Genomic DNA, 25,776 nt, shown 5'->3' with positions numbered 1-25,776 from the left:
TCAAGCATATGGAAAAGTGGGACCTTTGTGCTATAATTCATCAGCCTGAAAGCTTCAAAGGCTTCATCTTAAAGCTTACAATTAGACAAGATGATGCCTGTGCATGGCCCTTCCAAGTTCCTATGTTATGGTCTTCTCTTCTGGGTAATGGTAACAGTAACCATTAGATGCCACAAGTACTAGATGGTGACTGGATTGCCCAAGGTCTGGTGGCCTCTGTCTTATGAGTTTGACTTAAAAGCGGCCTTCTAGGCCCCCATGAAAGACATTTGCTGCATGCTAGTGGCAGTCCTATATCTTAGCACAATCCTTTGGGAGACTTGTCTCACCATTCATTTCAATCTGGCTTCAGCCTGAAAAGGAGACAGTCAGAGCTAACTCTGCAAAACGCTGGGAGAGCTTGTCTGATGTTGAGAGCTCCGCTGTTCTAGAAGATGGTTCCAAGCAGAGCATTATGCCGAAGGAAAATCAGACAGCAGCCGATTACTAGAGGATGCTTAGTCTGGTCAGGATTTTATCTCATTCAAACCACATTGATTTTGCAGCCACTAGAAGCCGTGCTAGAGACAGGTTCATAGAACAGTGATCTTACAGCCCACAAGGTCTTCTCACTCAGGACTCTTCATACTAAGCTGAGTTCACAGGCAAGGTGGCCCCAGGATAGCAATCCCTAAAGTGTGGAGTACCGCCTTTGCCTCTAGAACACTTCAGAAGAAAGTACCCCTTCTCCTTGGCACACTTGAGAGTCTAGCTGAGTTGTTTGGGGGCTTCTATATGACCACTTGGCCAAGCACCCTTGTGCAATGCACAGTATCTACAACCCTATCCAGCAGTCCTGTGTGTGCCACTGGGACAGCCTGGATCATGCTGTATTGTCATTCATATAAGGTACTAAAATCATGATCTAAAACAGAATATGCACAAGTCAACCAATCATTTTCCACTGCATAGGGAATTATAACTAGGGAGAAAAGTATTTTAAAATCCCTCTGATCTCCTTTCTCTTATTAACTACAGAGTGGTTGGGCATTAGAGTGCCTATTGAAGTCAGATATTTTGTAATCTGAGCACCGGAAGCTGTAAGGAAAGTGTGATGGGTTCCAGGACTTTTGTTCCCACCTTGTTCCTTTGTCCCTAGCGCAAGCCCTGAGGATATCCATTGACATCCTAGGACTGCAAACAGATAATCCAAGTGCTCAAAACCCAAGAAAGGGAAGAAAGGTGGAACTGCTACAGGGGAAGGACCATTTGTTGGCAGGCAGCACCACCTTGTGGTCTTTATTCATCTCTCGGGTGGTGTTGGTAGAGTTCAAATCCACCTCCTGCATGCTATGTCTGCAGTAAATGCTTGTGGAGTAAATAAGTGAAGGAACAAGACACTGCCATGTCTTTGGGGAGGACACAACTAACTTTCCATTTTACAGTTGGATAAGCTGCGTTTCCATAAGGGAACATTATCTCTTCACGTCAAAGTGCTAGTCAGTGTTGAAGCTGGGACAGAAACACTTTCAGAACTTGGGCCTTTGGCACAAAGCTGGCAAGAAGCTTCTGGTGGTTCTCATAGGGTATTTTTTAAAAGCATCCTTGTCGTGTTCTGCTAGCCTCTCTCCCAGGGAGCTGCTCTAGTCTGTGCCCACACCGTGTCCTCTGCTCTCCGACAATGATCAAGCTGCTCCTGGTCAGTATGCTGATGGTCCCCTGTGTTGGTGAGTAATGTTATTGGTACAGTCTTTCCAGTTGAGCATTTGATAACTTCACACAAATGCAGAACAGTTTTGCCCGCATCCAACTGACTTCCATATTAGTTCCTCTTCAGCCCTCTGCCTAATGAGTGATGGGACTTGAACATCAGTATTAAGTTACAGAATTAATGTTAACTATTAAAACCCCTGTTCATAAAATCCCAGCACAGAGGAGGGGCAGTGGACACTAAGTCTTAACCCCCCTCAACCAAGAAGCCATCTGCAATTGATTTTTGCTGGGAAAGGGAAAATCAGTTTTCTCCAATTTAGCGTCACTGAGCGTATCAACCACTTCAGAGCAGGGCCCGTGCCCAGGAGTAGCTAGCCAATGCAAAACAGGCTCCATGTTTTTGTGTGTGCTTTTTGTTTTATTTTCATATTTTTTAATCTTACTGATTTTTTTGCATATTTCTTTTGACCTTTGTTTTTTTGTATTATGTTCTTTTTTGATAGAGAGACAGAGAGAGAGCAGAGAGAGCACGGAGTGAGTAGATATGTGGGGAGGAGCTGAAAGAGGGAAAACATGATCAAAAATATTTTATGTAAAAAATTAATTAAAAAAGAAAACCTTGTCCAGGACTTAAAAGTTTAGGATAGGGTACAGAATGGAGAAAGAAAGGTGGAACAAAAGCAAAGTGTCTTATTGGCAAGCTCCCTCCATCTGGGAGTATAGGTTTTTTTTTTTCTTTCTCCTTGCCTTGTGAGCTACTGCATACCCCCTCCAACTTGTTAATTCCTTGGGGCACATTGACCTTCTTGATACAACATTCTTTTAGCCTTAGTGGGCATATGTACCACCAAGGGCAGATGCTTCTAACCTTACCCACCATCTAAATGGAAAACACCTAAGCTTTTTCTTCATTCAAACATGCAAACCCACCGCTTTCCTTCCTGCGTGGGAGTTCCCATCATTCACTAATCTGGGCCCCTTGTCTTCTCGTGTTCAGAGACACTCTCAACTTACACACTGCCTCTTAGAGGCTCCTCAGGCATCTCTTCAAGCAGCAGGGACCATGGCATCATTGGTTGATCATGCATGTCATTTATGTTGGCCAAGACCCGAGCTAGCAGATGGAACATGTAAAGTTCCCACCTGGCCCCGAAGCATGGAAGTTGAGAATGACAATCTAATAGTTGAGAGGGGATTTGGGATCCTCACCTGAAGACAGGCCTTCCCTCTGATTCTTTGGGAAGTTCACATCATGTACCCCAATCCCACTCATTTTCCAGTCCCTCTGGGTCTGCCCTTCACCCTGGTAGCACCTCCCCAAGGAACACTTAAAAAGAAATAATAAAAATGTAAAAATACAAATACAAATATTCACTAAACAAACAAACAAAAGGCAAAAAACAAAAACAAACCAACAACAAAATAAAAAGCAAACAACAACAAACCCACTTTGCCTCTCAGTCTTTCCCATCTTTCGTGTGCTTCCCTCGTATTTTGAAAAGCTTACTCTATTTGGTGACTAACACTTTCTTCTCTCTAGAGAGTAAACTTCCTTTTGCTCAAAGACATTTCTTTTATGCGCACCAGTTACATATTTTTCCTATAAAACTGTAACCAATAATATTTTCTTCTGTCCTTCTTGCTTTCCTTTACCTTCTTTATTCTTTGACTGCTACATTGCAATAATAAAGTGAAAATGGGTACCCTCTATTATGAGGAATCATTTGACTAATATTTTTTTTATTAAGAACATTTTTTCATTCGTTTTACACATCAATCAAAGATCTCCCTCTCTCCCCTACTCCCACCCCCCTAGTGTCCCCCACAACCCATACCTCCCTCCCCTCCACAAGAAGGCAAGGCCTCCCAGGGGGAGGCACATCCAGTCGAGGCAAGTCCAAGTCCTTCCCCCTGCCTCAAGGCTGCACGAGGTGACCCATCATAGGTAGTGGGCTCCAGAAAGCCCCGCATGCACCAGGGATGGATTCTAATTCTACCTCCAGGGTGCACCCCCAAGCAAATCAAGCTACACAATTGTCTTGCCATGAAGAGGTCCTAGCTCAGTCCCATGCAGGTTCCACAGCCATTGATCCAACTTTCATGAGTTCCCACTAGTTTGGTTTGGTCATCCCTGCATGTTTCCCCATCATGATCCTGATGCACTTGCTCATGGAATCTCTCCTCTCTCTCTCCTTGACTGGACCCCTTGACTTCTGTCTAGTAATTGATGTGGATCTCTGCATCTGCCTCCATCAGTCATTGGAGAAAAGTTCTGTGATTACAGTTAGGGTATTCACCGATCTGATCACTGGGGCAAGCCAGTTCAGTTTAAGCACCCTCTCCACTATTTCTAGTAGTCCAGGCTGGGATCATTCTTGGGGATTCCTGGCAACTTCCCTAGCACCGGGTTTCTCTCTATCCCCATGATATCTCCCTCCATCATTGTATCTCTCTCATTACTTTCCCACTCCATCCCTGTTCCAGATTGACCATCCCATTCCCTTATGTTCTCATCCCCCATCACCTACCCTCCATTGCCCACCCCTCATCCCCAGTTCACTCATGGAGATCTCAACTATTTCCCCTTCCCAGGGCGATCCATGTGTCCCTCTTTGGGTCTTCCTTGTTAGCTAGCTTCTCTGGAGTTGTGGGCTGTTGTCTGGTTGTCCTTTAATTTACTTCTAGTATCCACCTATGAGTGGGTACATACCATGTTTGTCCTTCAGAGTCTGGGTTGACTAATATTTTTATTTTGCCCTGGGAGATTTTTACTCTCAAATACAAACACTTGGCTTTGAAAACATTACAGTCATAGAAACTCACAGATGTGTGTGTGTGTGTGTGTGTGCGTGTGTGTGTGTGTGTGTGTGTGTGTGTGTGTGTGTGTGTGTGTGTATTTGAATGTGTTCCATCCACAATCCCAGTTTTACAGGGTCTGGCCACCACTGAGATAGGGTTGCCTATCCCACCAGCTTCCTAGAGTGCAAAGGGACATTTCAGAGGCTTCTGCCTAGAGAACTGGGAGGTATGGATTAGTCTATATCTCTTGAGAAACAGAGGCTAAGGCTTCACAGGGACCCATAAGTTTCTTCAGAAGAAATACCCACAAGGAGTAGAGCAGCAAGCAGGAAATGCCATCTCTGCAGCAGGAGAGAGTGGGGAGCAACGCATCCATTCTGGGCTGCAGCTTGGTCTGAAGGCGTTCTGGCCAGGCCATCTAGGTGGACTCCATCTGAGGAGTCCTGTGTCCCTGGGGAACTTGGCCTGCTCTGGTAGTGCCGCCTTCACTTTTGTAGGCTGGAAGGTGCTACAGGGAATGTGAGGGATGGGGAGAAGGAGGCCTCTCTGCAGCTGCCATAGGGCCCTCAACAAGCTGAGCTGTCACTCCCCAGGAGATACCATCTGTGTCTGCCCCTGAAGTCACTGACGTCAAATTTCAAAACAGCTTATTTGTCCATGTTAGTTTTTTCCATTACTGTGGAAAAATACCTGAGAGAAACCAATTTAAGGTATAGATTTGGAGGCTGGAAAGATGGCTCAGTGGTTAAGAGCACTGGTTGCTCTTGCAGAGACCTGGGTTCAGTTCCCAATAGTTATATAGTGGCTCACAACCATCTGTAACTCCAGTTCCAGAGGATCCAATTGCCCCCTCTGACATTCATGGGCTCTGCACGTATGTAGTGCATATAAAGGCAAATATTCACATCTTAAAATGAAAATAAATCTTTCTTTGAAAAAAGTTCTATATCCCCCTCCCCTCCCCCTGTGCCAAAAAAAAAAAAAAAATAGAAAGCAACTAGCCAGGTGGTGTTGGCACACACTTTTTTTTTTTTTTTTTTTTTTTTTTTGGTTTTTCGAGACAGGGTTTCTCTGTATAGCTTTGCGCCTTTCCTGGGACTCACTTGGTAGCCCAGGCTGGCCTCGAACTCACAGAGATCCGCCTGGCTCTGCCTCCCGAGTGCTGGGATTAAAGGCGTGCGCCACCACCACCCGGCTGGCACACACTTTTAATCCCAGCACTTGGGAGGTGGAAACAGGTGGATCTCTGAGTTCAAGGTCAGCCTGGTCTACAGAGCAAGTTCCAGGACAGTCAGGGCTACCCAGAGAAACTGTCTCAATTAAAAAAATAAATCCACTCAATGTGTGATTCATTCATATATTCATTCATTCATTTAACAACAAATATGCTGGGGCCTGTGTGTTCTCCTCATATACATAATATCCTTCATATACACATGTGTTTACATATATATATATGTTTGTATTTACATATATTCAATATATATACATATATATTTGGAGGAGTAGAGAACTTTTTAAAAAGATACACATACACACATATGTATATCTTTTTCATTCCCTAAGCTTATATTCTAGAGATTGCAAAACATATTTTAATTTGAACCAGTAGTCTAAGATTAGAATGTTTTCTTATACAAATAATTCAATTGGCAGCAAAATTGGAATGTGCGTATATGACACATGATAGTACTCACTTTCAGTAAGTCCCTAGTATACTGTAGAAAGAGTTGCATAAATAGAATACTGCAGCATGGAGGGGCACACAATGAGGAAGGGTGTCTGTGTAAGCTGCTACCCAGTCCTGGTTAGGGATTAAGTCAGGCTTTGTGAACTTCAAATTTAAGTATAAAACAAGACAAAGGCAACCGACCCAGAGCAGGGAGCTCCAGTCCAGACACAGCATACATGACATTTGGTGCCGCAGCACTGCAGGGGAATAAAGGTTAACAGCAGAGGATGATGGGACGAGGACTAGATCAAGAAAAGCTTTGTGTGTCGGGTCAGACAGTGTTGCCTCATTGCCGAGTCTCATATGTATTGTCTATAAAGTGGTAATGACGACATGTAGCCTGCAGCCCTGGGAGCATTAAACAAGACAATACAAACTACAGCACCATCTCTGCTCCTGACAGGACCACACTTGAGCAGTTCTCCTGAGTCGGCATCAATTTCATTCTGCCTCCGATCATCTCCCTTTGTCCTTCCTCTGAACCCCCTTGCTGCCACTCCTCTGGCTGCACTTCCTTCATGATCTAAATCAGTGTCTAGGACAAACGATCTAAAATCTAGGAGAGCTTTTTATGTTGCTAGCGCAATTGTGTGGGTGTCAAGATCCTCAAAGCAGTGTGGGTAACCTGTCTGGGCAATAAGCTATTTCCTGCTCCCCAGAGAGGAAGGCAACTCTGCTTACGCAGAAGACACAGGAAAGATGTCATCAACTGGCATCAGCATGCCACAGTCTCTGCAGGAGTAAGCAGCAGAATTTCGAAACTGTGCCAAATGCTTTTGTGCTGAGGAATTTGCTCAGGGTCCAAGACAAGGACTTAAATGGAAAGGAAGCCCTGAACATCTCTCCTACCCCACAAGTCTGTGTACTGCAGGGCACTGCCCACCCACAAAGGCCATCAGCCCCAGACAGGAAGAAATCTGCTCTCCATGGAAACCACTCATACAGCCTAGAAGACAGATGCTCGACTGGTGCCTGCAGCTCCCTGATTTACAGTCCACTCACAGCCCCAGTGATCTGCCCTGTTCTCACTCAAGGCAAAGTACCTTTCTTTCACTCCCTAAACTAATGACACTTTACAAGCTTGTTATCTAGAGCTTGCAAAATGTAATTCTTTTACATTTGAACCAGTAGTCTAAAACTGGAATGTTTTCTTATGCAAAGAATTCAGATCGGCAGCAAAATTTTAAAAGATTTAAGTTGCGGGGCTCATTTCTCAGAGCCTAAGGCAGAGCCATACCTCTCACTGTGACACAGGTCTCCCTTCTTCTCCATCATCCCCACTGTTCTTCTACTGATGCTCAGCCTCAAGCCCACTCCTCTTACTTCCTTCTCTGCCTAGCCCTGGAGAGATGTGTTTGCAGCCTTGAGCAGTAGTGAGGTTCTGCCTCTTTGCTGACCAGGCAGACTGGTTTCTGGGCCTCCTATATCATCCCAGCCCAAGCCAACCTTCCCAGTCTCCTCTCATCCTCTCATCCACATGAAAACATGAGTTGTATCTAAGTGTGTTCAGTGAGCCCCAGGCCATGGGACAGCTGTCATGAGGAGGATTCTGTCCTCAAGAGACCCACAGGAAATAGCATTGTAAGGATACATGCAGAAAGAAGTCTTGAGAGTTGACACGAAAAGACTACAGCTGCTCAAGGTGAGAGCTGGGAGGCCAAAAGAGCAGAAATTAGGCAAAGAATAGAGAGACCAGGGGACAGAATGAGGAAAGTCTTCTGCACGGTGCTCTTTGAACTGTGCCTCATGTGATGAGCAGGCTCAGTCAGACTGAGTTAGTCAAGTCAGGGCTTCCCAGCTGAGATCACGCATGGTGCAATGATCCAGAGCATGTGGAGAGAATGGACAGACATTCTGCAGTTGGAGTATAGAGGCCCAGAGGAGCAAAGTCCTGTTTCTACCAGCCTGCGTGATTCCCCCCACCCTCAACGCAGTACATAGTTTTATAGCTGAACTTACTCCTGTTGTCTCTTTCTTACCTGAAAGGTCATCTTCAGAGGGCCTCTATGGACTAGGTGCTGCTTATCTGATAGGCATAAGCCAGGCTCACTCCCTGGCTTTGCCTCACCATCAGCAGGCGTCATCAAAGGAACAGGCAGAAAATCAAGAGCAATGACCTTTGGTCTGGAAGAGTCCATGGAAATTCTCTAGCTTCTGTTCTATCCTTAAAGGTGAAAAACAGGCTAGGGAGGCTAAAACATGCTCAAAACTACAGGACAGCTGACGCAGAACAATGCCTAGTCACCCTCTCAGTCAGGCTTTTAGACTCTGAATTAAAAGACAGTGGAAGCAGCAGCCCTCACATCTTAGTCAAGGGCTACCAGGAGAAGAAGGCCGGCTGGCCATGGTGGCTCACACCCGCAATCCTAGCTATGCAGAAAGCTGACACAGAAGCATTGTAAGCACAATGCAATTTAAGCAACCTTGTAATAAAGGGCGTGGGAGAGGCAGGGCTGGGGATGGAGCTCAGTGGTGCAATACTTTCCCAGCTGTGTGAAGACCTGGGTTTGATCCCTGGCACTGCTAGAGAGAGAGAGAGAGAGAGAGAGAGAGAGAGAGAGAGAGAGAGAGAGAGAGAGAGACAGAGACAGAGACAGAGACACAGAGACACAGAGAGACATAGACAGAGAGAGACAGAGACAGAGGCAGAGAGAATGACAGAGCCTTTCTCATTTTTGCTGGTAGTGCACTGTACTACTAGCTGGGTACAACTGTCATTCAATGGGATATATCCTGCATGCACAAGACAATCCCCTCTCTGCATTGAACACTTCCCAAGCCCCTATGCCAATCATATAAGGTTCGGAAGCCTTTTCTGATCCAGGCAGGGCCCAAACAAGAACCAAGCAGAGAGCCAGCCACAGCATCTTCCTGGATGGACTGGATCCCCCATGCTCCTCTGAGGGCTGATTCTTACAGCTTTCAGATGAACGAGGTTTCCAAACAGTGACAAAGTGTCAGGTCTAACTGCATCACTGTCAACTTGATGAGCGAGGACAAAGATGTTGTGACAGGGGCTAAAGAGTGGCTCAGCAGTTAAAAGTGTATGAAATCTTCCAAGAATAATAAATACTGAAATAGGGAGAGAGAGAATACACAGCTCGGTGAGATCTGTTCTCTGTCCTCGATACCTACATCTGTCGGCTCACAATTGTCTGTAACTCCAGCTCCAGGGCATCTGATGCCTCTGGGTTCTATGGGCACCTGCACTCACTTGCACATATCCCCATACAGGTGCCCCCCCACCCACACACACACGTTTTTAATCTCATAATAGTATCATGCAGCTCACATGCTTTATATCTTTGAGGCGAAACTGGAGCAGGAGCATTCAGAGGATGTGTGTGTGGCCAATCACATTCCATCTTGCTGGCCCGGGCTCATCCATGTTTCTTCCATGTTGGGATGGATAAGGTGGTGCCCACTCCTTTCTGTTATACCTCTAGGTAGTATGGTTCGAGGCAAGAATTTGAAGAATTTGTGAAACTGGGCCGGTCCTACATCAGATTAGTTTGATCAAAATGTTTTCTGACTCTGTATTGACGAAATTCAGATACTAATTGTCAGGGAATAACCTCATCCTAATTATGAATTCCTTGGGAGCTGAGGTCTTTTCCATGCCTCCACTTCTTTCTGCTGGTGCTTTATCTCAAGAACAAACAACTGTCAGTCCAAATAACACTGTAGCCTCTCACATAAGGACAATTAACCAGTTACCGGGTCTCTTTGTCCCCAGTCAGAATGCCTCCATTAAGGTCAACCACTAGGAAACCACTAGCAAACACCAGGGGTATCCATGACACCTCTTTATTTCCTGAGATCCCCTAGGAAGCCAGGCTCTAAATTAGAAGACATCAAATCTTAGTCAATGGCTACCAGGAGATTGAGTGCAACACCTGTATTATAAAAACCTGTGTGGGATTGAATCTGAAGGTATCCTCATTGTCTTCCTGACTGATGCCTCTCATCATCGGCCCAGGGAGGGGCAGAGGAATGTTTGTGCTAACTTTGCTGTCTCTGACTTACTTCCAGGGGGCCATGCTCTGGACACTCCAAATCCTCAGGAATTGCCTCCAGGACTGTCAAAAAATATCAGTAAGAATCCTTTGCCCTTTGCCCAGAAGCTAAGTCAAAAGTTGTCTAGGTTATTGGCAGAGAAAACACCCCTTTCTGAACACAGCCTAGGATCTTAACTGCTTTAGCATCTTCAGGCAGTCACTCAGATGGTACTCAAAAGCATCTCTCCAGCCTCTCCCTCGATGTTTCATGCTCTAGTGGTCTCTCATTTGAGTCGAATTTCAGTGGAAATAGGGAACCAGGAAAGAAAGTAAATGGGCTGATGTTGAGGGTTAATGTGGGGGCTAAATCTTAGCGTTAAAACACAATGTTTGTATGTGACAATTAATGAAAAAAGTGCCCTTGAATTTGAAAGAGAACAAGGAAGGAGGAGAGGAAAGAGAGCAATTATGTAATTATAATCTCAAAAAAGAAAAATAATTTTAAAATGCACTCTAGGCTTCCTGGTAGGAAAGAAATGGATGACACATTGCAGAGTTCTTGTCCAATGCTTGTTCTGTGGGGAAGGGAACATTGGGTTCCTGTCACTGTGATAACTTTCATAACAGCACATTTCCCTACTGGACACCCTAAAATAGTATGTCCATGGGCACAATGACTTGGTGTCATGCATTTATCCTCCATAGCACTTCTCAGTTTAAATATGCTATACCATCCAGAAGTCACTGTTTTTGTCTTTAATAACTGAACAATGTTGCCTAGGAATATTGTTCAAATTTCATTGGTATTGGTTTCCATGGTAATCCATGTTCCAAAACAGCTAGCTTAAGGTCAAATTTGTTCTTAGAAAAAGAGAAAAGATTTGACATCTCCAGGTAGGAAGATAAATAGAGGACAAGCCAATTTAATTCATGTTTAATTCTTTAATTCATGTTTGTCTTTTTTCCACTTAGATATTACATTCTTCAATGGGGTGTTTCAAAATGTGGAAAGTGTCGCTGAAATTTTTGGTAAGTGAAATCTGAAATTGTAGTTGGATTTTTCTTTGGGCTGCCAATCAGCCCCTGAATAAAGACGTGAAGACTTATTATTAATTATGAATGCTTGGCCTTAGCTTAGGCTTGTCCCACTAGCTCTTTTAACTTAATGTAATCTGTTCCTATTCATCTACGTTTTGCCTCAGGGCTTTTTACCTTTCTTTCATTCTGTATGTCCTACTTTCCTGCTTCCTCTTTGTCTGGTTGGCTGGCCCCTGGCATCTCCCGGGTGTCTCTTTTTCTTTCTTCCCCGAGCCTAAATTCCTCCTCCTACTTACTCTTCCTGCCCAAAAGTCCTGCCTATACCTCCTCCCTTGCTATTGGATGTTAAGATTTTTATTAGATCAATGAGGTACCTTAGGCAGGCAAGGTAAAACAGCAACACATCTTTATACATAATTAAACAAATGCAACACATCTTTACATAGTTAAACAAATGCAACACATCTTTGCATGGTTAAACAAATATTCAGCAACATGTTTTTGCTTTTATCCATTGAGTGTCAGGATGGAGTGGGTGTAGGAAGCTGGAAGAAAGCACTAGGGTCTTGTTCTCTGTCTCTGATCTCTCTGGCCTCCTTAGCCAACTGCCGGTATGTATCTGGGCTCCTAAGAGGGAAGTGATGCTGTTTAACGTGCATAAGAGAGTCATTATATGCCTTCATTTTCCTCACTTCCATGTCCTAACTACAGAATTTCTGGAAAGAGAATTACCATCCCTGTTGTATAAGTGAGGATGCTGAGCCCATGGAAGTTAAGTGGGTTGTTCAAGACTTCAGAGCTAGAAGGGAAACATTCTTCATGCCTAGACTTTAGTCTCTTACACCAGTGTGGTTTGGTTTTTTTCTCCTCAACTAGCAAGTACATGTGAATCTTAAATATTTGACAGATTGTCAAACAATCCATGTGTGTTTCATATCAAGTATACAACTATTGGGACACCACGAGGGTTGCTACTATCAAATATGAACAATGCCCATCAAATAATGCTATACTGTTACTAGCCCAGGCAAAGTTGTTAGAGCCTGCTATTGGGTTAGAAGAGGCTGGGTATGGTGCCTCTGACTCAATGTGGCTACCCTAGAGGTCTGTGAATGAAAATGCACATCCATGTAAGCATACACATACACACACCCTTTAGAAAGGTTTTCCAGCAACATTGAATCATTCTTCGCTTACTGGTGAGACCTCATGGAAACAAAACGTGAGAGAGGAAGGGAAACTTGAATGAGGTAAGAAAAAAACAGAAGAGGCAAGTGGGCCTGGTGCTCACAAACCACGCCCATCAGTTCTACTTCTGTAGTCCTGTGCACTCGAGTCAGTCACCTCCATCAGCCTGGAACAAACCTAAAACAGCAGAGGATGAGGAGGCAAAGCTTGAGGTTTAGAGTAGAAACAAGCAGTGTTTTTCTTACCAGTTTATGTGTTCTGTGCTTGCTGGTAGATCATCAGCTGCTGTCTTGGGCCTGTCTCTGACCATAGGTATCTCTCTCTACCTGTGAAGTGGGAACAACAGACTAGTGCCTCCCTGGCAGGATTTCTGTGAAGTTCATAGTATTAAAAATGCTTTGTAATGTATCACACACACGCCCAACCTGAACTATTGTGGGATTGGAAATACCTAGCACAGTGTCTGGTACAGATGAGCTGCCCAACTACTGTGTGTGGACATGCCTTTCTTTTCTAACTGGCTTATAATTTACAGTGCCATCACCATGCCACTGGAAATTCGGTCAGCAAACTCATAATTCCACAGATCATAAAGGCGTGCTTTAGATATATGTATCTCACACAGCACACAGTCTGAGGGGGCCAAGATGGGTGCAGTAGCTGTGTACAAGTAGCAGAGTCCTGCAGGTCTGTTCTGTCTTGCTCCGTTGCTGCCCTCCCTGGGCATACTGGCTTTTCAGCTTTAGACTTGGGGCCTCATGGTTACAGTCCAGCTGCTGCAGTTCTAGGCAGCATATCCACATTCAAGGAAGGAGAAAAGTATAGCCCAAAAGGATGTTCTTTTCTTATGTGTGCATGCAATGTGCACATGTGTACCTGTGTTTAGAGTGCATGTGTGCGTATGTCTGTGGAGGCCCAATGTCGATGTCTGAGTTCTTCCTCGATTGCTCCCTGTCTTGTTCTTTGACTCAGGGGAGCTTACTTAAACCCAGAGCTCACCCACAAGGCTAATCTCTCTAGTGAGTTGGCTCTAGGGACCTATGGGTTCTGCCTTCCAAGACTGGAATTACTGGGAACTGCCACACCCACCTGACATTGATGTGGATTTTAAGGGTGCAGACACTTCAAAAGCTGGGCCATCTCCCCAGCCCCAAATGGGCCTTCTTACATGTTTATTTCTGTATGAGGAAACAAATATTCTCTAGACGTCTCTGACAGACTCCCTCTTAAGTCTTTTCCAGCCAGATCTGAGGGATGTCCTCAGAGCCCAGTCACTGGCATGGAAATACAGAGTTGTATTCACCAGCTGAGAATAACAGCGACATTCATTCAGAAACCTAAGGAACAGGCTTACCTTCCAGAGAAGTTTTCAGTTTTGTTAATAAGGAAGAGGCCAGCATCTGTCAGGTGGGTGTAACATGGTGGGGGCTGTCCCCCTGCTTTTGACTGACTGCACAGCAAATAGTGACTATGCTCATGACATCCCATCAGCCAGGGGTGCAGGAAAGCCAGTGGACAGAGCTCCTCCTGCACTTGAGTTCCCAGCGCCCACCAGGACCTGCTTTCCCCACCTACAGAGTGCCTAGGCCCCCACTTCACCTGGCTGCAGGCTGTCTTCACCAACTTTCCTCTGCTGCTGCAGTTTGTGAACAGTATGAGGTGTGTGACTGGCCTCTGCCCCCGGGACTTTGAAGACTATGGCTGTGCCTGCAGGTTTGAGATGGAAGGGCTACCTGTGGATGAGTCTGACAGGTGAGTAGGAACCACAGGTGAGCTCACTGCAGCCTAGTGACACCTTGGATGGAACAAACAAAGACAGTGACCTGGAAGAAGAGACTTAGGAGAAATCCAATTCCATTACCTACTGGAAGGAAACTGGCAGCCACCTCTTCACAGAACAGTGTAACTAGTGATGTTGTTGCCCATGGTTACCAAGAGGCTCTGTCATGGCAAAACTATAGTGCAGGCTTGCTCCAAGATGGGGTTCCCTGCATTAAAACCACTAAGGTCCTTGTTATAACACAGATTCTTGGGACCCAACCCAGCTCTATCAACTCAGGATGCATGTAGGTGGAGTCCAGCTTTATCCAGTGCTATTCTGCCTACTAAACCAAAAGCAATTACAGAGGTTGCTATTCAACCTTCAATAAGCACAAACAATAACAACCCATGAGTACTGTACTTAAGATAACCATAACACTACTCCTGCCTTAGTGTGGAACACAAGAAAATGTACATGGCTGTTGAAGATGTGCTCTATCCCTATGGACAAGGAAAGTGCACACTGAAGCAAAGTACCAGGATTGGCAATGACATTTAAAACCTAAGAACATTAGGCAAGCCTAATCAAGGGTGTGGTCAAGAGTTATGGGGATAGGAGGGCCAATGGAGCTATTGAATGATTTGAGAAATCTGTTGCTATATGTTCAAATTCAAGGACTGTTATCTATGACTCAGCAATTTCTGTTCTCTTCTCCTTATTGACGTGGCTTAACTTGTTTGTATTCTACTTTCTTTACCTTAAAAATGGAGGTAACGGCAATGGCTACTTTGGAGTCACTTTTCCAGATTAAATGACTATTTATAAGCTGAAGGCATTGCAAGTGTACCTGGTTGTGAAGTATCAAGAGTATCAGTAACCATGGAAATGAGACTGGGCTCACACAAGTAGTAAGAGTGGAGATGGTAGCAGCAATGGCTGTAGCATGGTAGTTGCAGTAGTATCAATACTGACAGTAATAATACCAGAGTAATAGTATCAATAGCAGCAGCCATAACACAGGAGGAACAGGGGTAGCACAGTAGTAACAGTGGCTGTAACCATAGCAACAGCATCAGCAACAGAAAGCACCCAGACATAGAAAACTGAACCTCGATCTCTACTCCATGATTAATATCCTATTCCACTGACATTATCCTGTGCCCCAAATCCAGTGCCATGAGGCATGTTCATTCTTTCTTCTATGTGAACTCAAAGAAGGTAGGAAGGCATCTCTGGCATTCCCATATTAGGTAGCTCATACCTGTCCTGGCATTTATCCTTGAAGGACATCCTCTCAGTTGCCTTCGTTCTTTGCTCTCCAAACCTCTGAGTTTCTCTTTCTTACACGTGTTACACAGACAAGTGTGAGCATAGTGCCTGTCTCTCAACTCCACTCATTGTCCTCTAAAGAGAGAATGCACCATGCCCTTTCTTTGTGCTCCCAGTACTAGTGACCCCACTGACTGAGGAGGTGATCAGCCTCCAACTCCTTTTCAGAGCTTGAAAACAGATGAATTGAGAAGAATGCATGCTTGGTTGAAAAAAATAGTAGCTTTGCAATTAAACAACAAATTATCCCCACCTTCAAACCTACAGGAGAAGATACAAGTTGCCTTTGGACCACAGGGCTAGTTTTTCATTTTAGGGATCAGGATCAGATAGTCAACACAGAGATGGGAAAGGGCTGGTTCTGCAGGGCATGTGAGGCCAGGGCCATTCCTGGGAACACAATTTCCCGTCAAGTCCCCCATGCCTATTTTCTTTTATTCTTCTAACACCCAAGAAACCTGGGAATAGAATAAATAAAGGAGTCATTCATCACTGTCTCCTACACAGAAAGAATTATCAAGGGACCTGTGTCTCCACACTAGTGGGATGGTGGGCTGAATCTAATTTCAGTTACTTTGTACGTTTTGGTCAATAAAGTGGGTGTTTCCAAATATCCTGGAAGATAGATTGTTTCCTCCTTGAACTTGCACACTAGACTCCCCAAATATCTGCTGTTGTTTATTGAAATAGATTTTTTCTTAAATCAAAGGAATCTTCCTTAGGCAGAATACATGTATCTCCAAGGGCATCTTACTTCTCTGTGTTTCCTTTGTTGCAATGTTCTCTAGTGACCCTGTCTACATTGTGAGAGTCCACTAACCTTCTAGTGACAATGTCACTCTATGATTTAGAAACCACCTGTGCTGTAAGAAGCTTGTGGATCTCACACAGAGACCCACATACAAAACAGCTGAAAGACTGTCTGACTCACTGACTAATGACCTGACTCTCTCCGTTTTCTGAATAGCTGCTGGGGTCTCTCTCACCTTAACTCTGATCATTTGAAGGTTAAATACTGCCATCTCCTCATCATCAACTCCTCCTCATTGTCATCATTATATCCCTCTTTTCTTCTTCTCTTCCTCCTATTCCTCTTTTCTCCCTTATCCTCTTCCTCTTTCTTGCAGCAGGGTTTCTTATATAGCCATGCCTGGTCTTGAACTTGTGATCTTCTTGCCTCTTCAGTGCAGGGATTACAGATAGGCAATACCATACCTGACTTCCAGTATTGGCTTCTTTATTCAGGGGTATGAAATTACCCTACAAAATGACCTTGGCTTTGTCATCACCGGTTATTTTAAGCAAGCAATAGAGTTGCCCTTGACACCGCTAACAAATGAAGTTTCCTTAGAGAAGCCAGCTCCTGTGTGAGGCTAAGCAAGCAGAAGGAGAGAGACAGTTGCTGCTTATTAACACTAACTCACATAGATGTAGAATGTGGTGTCAACTGCAGAAGCAGCACCCAAAGACAGTGCCCAGTCAAGGACCAGTACAAGCCCATCTTTACCTCCCCTGAGCCATTTCATACCATGTCCTCCAGCTGAGATCCAGGGCCATGTAGCTGGCCACAGAAGCTGCCATGTTGGGCAACACTTCCATCTGAAGCATGTAGGATAGCAGATGGCATGGTGTGTGTGTGTGTGTGTGTGTGTGTGTGTGTGTGTGTGTGTGTGTGTGTGTGTACATGCACACCTGATGAGCATTGAAACAGATCACTACCAGGTATCATCTAGACACCAAGATGATCTTAGGCTGCCTGCTTGTCTCTATCCTAACCATGATCTCCCTTGATCCTGCCTGGCCTGCCTTAGCTGCTGCTTCCAGCATCGTAGGTGCTATGAGGAGGCTGTTGAGATGGACTGTCTCCAGGACCCTGCCAAGCTCAGTGCAGATGTGGATTGCATCAACAAACAGATCACATGTGGTGAGCATTTTTAGGCCTCCTTGAGCAGAGGCATGAAATGACCATTGTGGTCCATGTGGGATCCACCAACACTGTTAACACCATCAGCAGTGGCATGGTTGGTACTTAATTGATTGATGTGTTTGTGATTCACATATAGTTAATGTGAAATGAATATTTTTTTATGACTGAAGCAATGGTTTATTGAAATATCATTTTATTTATCATTTATTTATACTTGTGACTGTAGAAGCTTGTAAGTGACCAATAGTTTGCTATTTATATACCATGTTAGAGTGGAAAAATTCCTTAATTTCTTAACCACAGAATGGGGAGGAGAAAACCTCCTTCGAAGAGATGGCATGGAAATTAAATTAGGCCTGCTTGAGAAATGGTGACTGGTGTATAGTAAGAACTCATTGTCATGTGTGGAGATAGAAGTGGAGACTAGTGGCCAAGCTGAGGGTGGCTGCTCTTTGTAAGAGACAGGTGGATAGCTAATGTTCCTGTGTAAGCCCCTTGTTTACTATGGGGATATTATAACTAGGAATATTATTTCACACGTCCGGGTCGTCCTAGAAGAAGTTGGATAGGCAAAGACATAGAGGGACGGGAGAGTATAGCATGGTGAGGTGCTAGGTTGAGTCAGTCTCCTGTGTGTCTGCTGGAGACCTTGGTCTTCATGCGCAGCGACTCTGACCTTCTGTCCCAACAACAGGCTCCACTGTTCTCAGTTTTCAGACAAGAGTAAGAAAGTTCTGAGAGATCAAACAACCTAGCTGAAGCCACAGAGGTACTCAGCTGCAGAGCCAGGCTTTGAACCAAGGCCCCAGTCTTTTCTAAGTCCAGGTACTAAGCCTGGTAGAGCCTGGAGCATTAGCAGAAGCTAGAGGGAGACACTGAGGAAGCAGTGGGGGAGAAGCCAGTGGACATGGAAAAGGACATTCATCCATGCACTCAGCAAACAGATATTGAGTATCTCCCCATGTGAGACCGTTGCATCCATATGTGTGTGGGAGTGAAGTGGGGGGTCTCCTGACCTTCTGGACTGTTCCCTGGATAGTCAGTGCATTAGTTACTTTTCTCATGCCCTTGATAGAGTATCTGATAGGGGCAGTTTAGAAAGGTTTAAGTTGGCTGGTGGGCAAGAGTATAATATAGTCCATGATGGTGAGGAAGGCATCGTAGTGGAAGAAGCTCTTTGCTGGGGCCTCAGGAGAACAAAGCAGTTAGTTGTATGACGTCAGTCTGAAAGCAGAGCACTCAAGCTTTTAGCATATTGCATTAATTGGGGGGGGGCAGCAGTGGATAAACATCTGTTCACCCCTGAAAGGCACTAACAATAGACCCAAGAATAATTCCATTCAAGTCCAGTTGGTGAACCACTCAGTTGTAATTGGGGTTTTAGATACATGGTCCAGTTACAGGTACCCCACTGAAGATGTCTTTTTCATCCAGCAACTCCTAACGGCTTCTGTATCCTTGTGGGCAGAGTCAGGGTATCTTGTAACAGCTGGCCTTCTGGAGAATCTCTTGAGTGTTCTCTTGTAACACCTCATGAGCGTCATGAACCCTTCCTTCTCTCTCTGGGAGAATTTGATGAGTCTAATCATGTGAAAGTCTTGTGTGGATTATCACAATTGCTCTAATTTCAAGATGGAAACATCCATGCCACACCTGGAGGATGGCGGTCCCCAACAGACCCTCATTGACCTTCCACCTAGTGATCCACTTCCTCGAGCAAGGCTCCACCTTCTAAATGTATCACAGTCTTCAAAAACAATGCTATCAGCCAGGGACCAAGCGACCAAACACATGAACTTGTGGGAGTCATTTCTCATTCAAACCATGGCAGTCAAACATTGCAAATATTTCAGATGGTGACAGAAGTTGCGGAGGAAACAAGGTCAGGGAGATGGTACAGGGTGGGCTGGGTGACACTCTGTTTAAACAGGAAGGGCATTCAAAACTTCCTTGAGTAAAGACAGAAGTAGTAAAACAGTCCTAATGGCTGTGTGGGAGAAGAGTGACCGAGCAGAACACAGACAGACTGGAGGTGTCCAATGTGGAATGGGGAGCAGAAAGGAGTGCTAAGAAGTGTGTGGACAAAGATGACACCCAAGGAGAAATGGAGGTGGTGGGCAAGGATGATCACAGAACACTTCCTAGGTGACTCTGGGAAGTCAGAGAAGGGTTCTGAACCAATAGACATGCTTCGATTAAAGTGTTTTTATAGTTTTATATTTTGTATCTCTAAGGATGGAACCCAGGGCCTCTTATGTGCTAGATAATTGCTCTCTACCACTGAGATACTCTCCTCATCTCACCCTAGGCCTTGACCTACTCTGACCAGAAATTGGAAGACTAGTATGAGGGCTGCTGGCATGAGTCGGCAGGGAATTGTGAGAGAGAGTGTGTAAGGATGTGGGCAGCACTCAAAGTGGATACAGATGGAGCCAGTACAATAGCCTGGTGAGTTGGGCATGTGAGACACACAGTGTGCATAGGACTCCCAAGTTGCTTCCACTAAACCAAAGAGGTGACACCATCGTCAGAAAATGGCAGGAGGAGCAAGTTTAGACAGGGCAGATCAGGAGTTCTGTGTTGGAGCCTCCATTACCTCTTGGGATTCCAAGTTTGATCTTTCTATCTTGCTGCGTGCACAGAATCTGAGGATCCTTGTGAGCGCCTACTGTGTACTTGTGACAAGGTTGCTGTTGAGTGCTTGGCTCAGTCTGGCATCAACTCTTCCCTGAATTTTCTGGATGCTTCCTTCTGCCTGGCTCAAACTCCAGGTGGGACAACCGGGACTGATCCCTACAGTGGGGCTGACCAGTGGGCAGGAGCTGAGGTGGGACGGGGTGTGGCTAGGTGTCTGTCAACTTCCCGGCCAACTGCTGTATCTGCCTCCCCATGTGTTTGCTTGCAGAGACCACTAGCAGCAAAGCCCCAGTGACCGAGCTACCTAGAGGTAAAGTTCCCAACATAGCTGGTTCTTTCTGGACTATAAAGGATCTATGATGGTAGCAGCTGGCACAGGCATCTCCTCCAGTGGCCTGGCTCACAGAGGCTGATGCCATCGTTGACACTGACTCTGTCTCCCTTTGCTAGGAGAGCAATGCAAATATCCAGTATCCAAAGGTCCTAGTGCCAACTCTACCCCTGCTAATGGGTGAATGTGAATTTACTACACTGAGGGTATAGATCCCAAGCTTTTTCTTTCTGTGTAGTCAGAGGCCTGGTACACAATTGGACTCGGGCAGCATCTCAAGCTTGGATAAATAAGGTTCCCACTCTGTGTGTGCCTGGCTACTGAAGCCTCCCTGGTATGGACCATACTTCCTCTTCCCGTCCATTTCCTCCTTTGCCTCCCCAGAGCCTGAGCAGAAGGCACAGCCTGACTGAGGTGACTCTTTCATGAGGAGAGGTTGTTTATCCTGTGAGTCTTTGGGGGGACTCTTAATAAGACATAATTCTTACTCTAAAGTGTAGGTCTTAGGGAAAAAAATAAGAGTCAAGTTTATGGCTGCCATTCCTTGTTTATCAGAATTTTTTTTTTTTTTTTTTTTTTTGTTTCTTTCTTTTTTTTTTTTTTTTTCAATCTTAAAATTTATTTATTTTTTTTTCCCCTTTTCTATTTTAATAAAAAGGAAAAAAAAGAAAAAGGTTATAACTAACAAAAGAAAAATTATATACAAAAGTACAATGACTATATACAATATATACAAGTAATAAATGTCTAAACAATGTCTAGTCCATTTGTATTTGACAAATTCAGAGAAAATAATTTCATTATCTATCCTATTTTGTTAAGTCCAAAATGTATCTAATTCACTTTCTATCCTAATTAATCTTCAACTATAACTAACTAACCTTCAACTATAACTAACTAATCTTCAACTCCCTCAGAGACCCAAGAAGGAAATAATATTAGCTAACAAAAATAAAAACAGAAAGTGCATGCAAGCAACTTCCAAAAAATTTGTGAGTTGACAGAAACAGCCAGCTGCCTGGACAGTCACCTGAGGTTTCTCCACAGTGTTGGGGCATCATCTTCAGCCTATAGGCTTAGCATATCTGACAGACTCATTTGTGAAGTAGAATGTACACAAGGTCGACAGTTCAACCTCACATTGGGTGAGAGCAGTCCATGTACCAGAAACACCTGAATTCCACTAGTGTCATGTCATGACTCAGGATTTTAAATTCTGGAAATTGTTGTTGATTTTTTAATTCAGCTGTCCATTCTTGGCTGTGTATATATGGCTTCATCTTAACATCCCGTTCTTCTCCACATCCCTCTGTCAAATGCCAGTTTACTATTGCGAGGCGTGAGCTTAGTTACTCTTCAAGAATAACTGTTTCAGCTGCTGTTCCATTGCACATCAGAAGCCATCGGCCCACTGCCTATTCAGCTGCCTTCGAAGAAAAGGGCACTGTACCTTTTCCAAATTGCGAAGGCCACTTCAGGGATGGTGCCATATTGTCCTGGCCTCAGAAGATGCCTTTTGGTTTATCAGAATTTTTATGCTCTCTCATTACCAATACCTTTAGGCACCTGGGATGGATCCCATGTCACTTTGGCATCTCATCTATCCTTTCCTTGGGCTCAGGTCTCCTTCCTAAAATCAATTGTGTAATTTTGTTAAGGAGAATGCTGAAGTGTGCGTGTGTGTGTGTTGGCGTAGATGTGTGTGGGTTGTGTAGCTGGAGAGCTTTTCTCTCCGGGTCCCACCAAGTCCCGCCAGTTCCAGAGCCCACTTATAAAATAAACACACAGATGCTTATATTATTTAAACTGCTTGGCCATTAGCTCAGGCCTATCATTGTCTAGCTCTTACTCTTGTATTTAGCCCATTTCTATTAATCTATACTTTGCCACGTGGCTCATGGCTTATTGGTACCTTACATTTTGCTTGTCCTGGTGGCGGCTCCAGGCAGTCTCTAGCTCTACCTTTCTGTTCCCCCAATTCTCCTATTAGTCCCGCCTATACTTCCTGTCTGGCTACCGGCCAATCAGTGTTTATTTATACAGAGCGATATCCACAGCAGGGTTGTGTGGGAGTGTGCATAGGTATGAAGATATTACATGCATGTGAACATGGCTGTCTATGGTACATGAATAAGTGTGAGTGTAAATGTATGCATGGGTATGTGGGTGCACCTGTATGAATGTGGAGGTGTGCATAAGGATGTGTGTACATATATGTATCTCTGTGCATCTTCTATACTCAATACTCTTAGTGTTTCTAATCTTTGTGCTTTGCCTTAGCAAGGGTCTTTTTACCTTGGGGCTCCTTCTGGGTCCATACCCCCTTCCTACCTTCACCTTGTGTCCCAGGTAGCCCTCTGCCTCCACCCAGAAGTGGTTGTAATTCTTCCTGAGTTGGCAGCGCTGGGCGCCCTATGCTCCTGGAGGAGTAAGAGAGCAAAGGAACCCTCAGCTAGAATGGAGAACTCTTCCCTGGTGACACCTTTCATAGATCCTTCCTTCTTTGGCCCTGTAGTACTCAGCCTGCTCATCTTAGGGCCCCTGAAGTTTTATTTTGACAGTGTCTTGGGGTGTCATTGCTGTTGGAGGCTCTCTTTTCCCAGGGGTTCCTGAGAAGCCCACAGACACCAGTCAGATAGCCCTCTCAGGAGAAGGTAAGTGTAAGGGAACAGATGATCCAACCACCCTTGTCTCATTTGTGCCCATCCATATTGGTTTGATGACATCATCATCATCAGCCAAGATGTTCCCTGTCTGCTTTATCATGGAGCTGAGTAATCCCAGAGGCCCTGGTCCTTCCTGAGCCGGGCACCCTTTTCTACTCTCTCAGCTTTCTCTTGCCCCTCTGTCTTCACCTCTGGAGGATCAGAGGCATGATGGTGCAGGCTTGCCTGGATGAACAATACATATGTTTCCACGAGCCCTCCAAGTCTTGCTTGGGATATACGTGTGCCAGGAATTTATGTTTTGCTCATCTGAAACCCAAATTTAGTAGGCATAATAAATACATGCCTCACTCTCAGTGCAGGCACTCTACAGAGCCCTCCTTCCAAGAACTTGCTATTTCCCCATTCCTCCGTTCTTACTCCCACTCTGTTTCCCCAACTGTGGGCTGGGCTCAGGTGCCTAGTCTGACCCACAATACAGTGCTGTCTTCTTTTCACAGTGGCTGGTGAGATGAGAGCAGACAGACTGACAACACTCTCCAGGACAAGTAAGCAGAAGGAACATTCGAGAGGACAGGGCTGGGCAGAATGGAGATTCTGCCTAAATTCAAGTGCTCTTTTCCAGTGGCTAGTAATAGATGGGGCCCCAGGGGAAGTGCGGTGCCCATTTACAGAATATGTAGGACACTGAGGTACAGGAGTCTTAAATTTTCTGTCACTCAGCTAGAAAAACATGGTCACCTGGCCTCTGCTCTGAATTCAATGCAAGCATGACCATCAAACCTAAAACTATCTAGGCCAAAGTTTAGTTGGTGAACCTGACTTAACCAGACATGCTAATGGTGATTAGTATCAATTTCCTTATCAATGTCTGTAAGCAACTGACAGTAATTATTTGTTAATTACTATGAATGGTTAAGTAAGTGGTTTCTGATTGATGGGCCGTACCATCATTTACGGTCTCCAGTGTGCAGGCATTGGACACACACTCTAGATTCTCCCTTGTCCCAGGAGTCCTGTTATTATCCCATGAAAGAGAAGCTCTGAGGGTGGGGTCACTCACCCAGGATGTGTCAGTTCAGGACTCCTTGGGTCTGAGCTGGTAGGTTTTGCTTTGAAAAGCGCAGGCAGCCTGCAGCCGAGGATAGTCCAGATGTTCCTTTGATGTGGCAACTGTGTTCACATCAGTCAGCTTCAAAGCCTGAGTTTTATACAATACTACCTTGTCTTGACCCATGAGTACGTTAAGTTGAAGTCAGTGCTCCCCTTTCCTGAGGCTGGTTTAGTCACCATCTCTCCTCTTCAAAATACAGTGGGAAATGAAATATGGACCTAGCATGGTGCCTGAGTCTCAACCTGGCTTGGCTTTGCATCCTAGCCCTACCTAACTTCATAACTTTTGAGGAGTGTCTTAACTCTCCTATGTCTGTTTTCTCATCTCTGCGAGAGGATGAGCAGGACATCCCTGACCTGTGAGCTGCCATTAAGTGAGTCAGAAGAACAAAGCCCTTATTGTCATATCATTTGGAACATAGTAGGAGCTTTGTAAGAGTTAAGAAGGACTCACCTCACAAAAACCCATGGCTCGACTACTCTCCTCGAGCTAATAGCACCATGCAATTCCACTTCCCTGGACTTCCTGCTGCTCTGTTTAAACACATATTATATTTTTCTTTTATATTTTTCCCTTCCAAATTCCACAGAATCCACAGTCTCACTGCGTTTCTGAAAGTTCCCCTGCCTTGCAGTCTTCTGCTGCTGCATTTTCCAACAAGCATGTTTGGAGGCTCCTATTGGTCCCCTTAGTTACCCTGATAGCATCAGCTGCCCTAGGAAATCTCAGAGTGGGAGGAGGGTCAGGTCAGTCTGGGCCTAGTGCTATGCCTCTGAAGACCAAGCACATCAGTTGACACTCATTCTGTCTGTCTTCTCATAGGGGCAGACTCTGTCGGAGATCTTCAAGGTGTGGAAGTTGCTAGGACCATATCAACTCCAGGTAAGCACATTTGGCTCTCCCTACCTTGCCATACCTTGCCATAGGTAGGAATGTGAAACCAATGCATTCCAAATGAGCTTCAGACCAAGTCCAAAACAGAAGAATTGAACACATCACGTCTCTATATTCCTCTATAAAGTACACATATGGAATTAAAAGACACATAGGAGGGAAGCAATGGGAAGTTCTCAGGTAAAGATGTGATTGTGAAATTACATTTAGTTTCCCATTTAAAATTACTTATCATTCCAATATGTAAAAACAGATACTTTGAATATTTAAGGTATTTTCTAGCAGCTTCAGGTATTAGTTACTTGTCTATTGCTGCGATACAACACCATAACCAAGAAAACTTATAGAAGGAAAAGTTTATTTTGGGCTTACTATTTCAGAGGGCTAGAGTCCATGATGGCAGAGCAGAAGCAGCAGGGGGTAGGCAGCTGGAGGAACGGCTGAGAGCCCCAGTTCACACAGCAAGCAGGAAACAGAGCTAACTGGGAATGGTGCCAATCTTTTGATACAGCAAAGCCTGCCCCCCAGTGACACATCTCCTCTTAAAGTCACACCTTCTAATCCTCCCCAAATAGTTCCAAGTATTCAAACATGAGCCTGTGGGGGCCATTCTCATTCAAACCACCCATACCTTGCCCCAAAGCTTTACTGGACAAAGGATGCAATCAG

At 44.8% G+C, this 25,776-nt stretch overlaps 1 protein-coding gene across 4 annotated transcripts in view; it reads left to right on the top strand.

The window, feature by feature from the left end:
• Positions 1-1,660: 1,660 nt before the first annotated feature.
• The window catches only part of Oc90 (otoconin 90), a 31,423-nt gene continuing 7,307 nt past the window's right edge, over positions 1,661-25,776 (top strand). For 2 of the 4 annotated variants that reach the window (XM_052747420.1, XM_052747419.1), the window contains exons 1-8: positions 1,661-1,706; positions 10,256-10,318; positions 11,194-11,250; positions 14,025-14,199; positions 17,350-17,462; positions 20,108-20,236; positions 20,371-20,412; positions 25,042-25,095. In XM_052747420.1, the coding sequence (XP_052603380.1) occupies positions 1,661-1,706; positions 10,256-10,318; positions 11,194-11,250; positions 14,025-14,199; positions 17,350-17,462; positions 20,108-20,236; positions 20,371-20,412; positions 25,042-25,095 (679 nt within the window). Of the gene's footprint in view, positions 1,707-10,255; positions 10,319-11,193; positions 11,251-14,024; positions 14,200-17,349; positions 17,463-20,107; positions 20,237-20,370; positions 20,413-23,036; positions 23,088-23,599; positions 23,648-25,041; positions 25,096-25,776 lie in introns of all 4 variants that reach the window. The other 2 variants (XM_052747417.1, XM_052747418.1) reach the window with 2 other exon arrangements.

This window comes from Peromyscus californicus, unplaced genomic scaffold, assembly GCF_007827085.1.
Source record: "Peromyscus californicus insignis strain IS unplaced genomic scaffold, ASM782708v3 Scaffold_20__1_contigs__length_68692818, whole genome shotgun sequence".
NCBI classification, from domain to species: Eukaryota; Metazoa; Chordata; class Mammalia; order Rodentia; family Cricetidae; genus Peromyscus; species Peromyscus californicus.
Note: the sequence above shows the minus strand (reverse complement) of the source record. Positions and strands in the feature narration are given on the sequence as shown.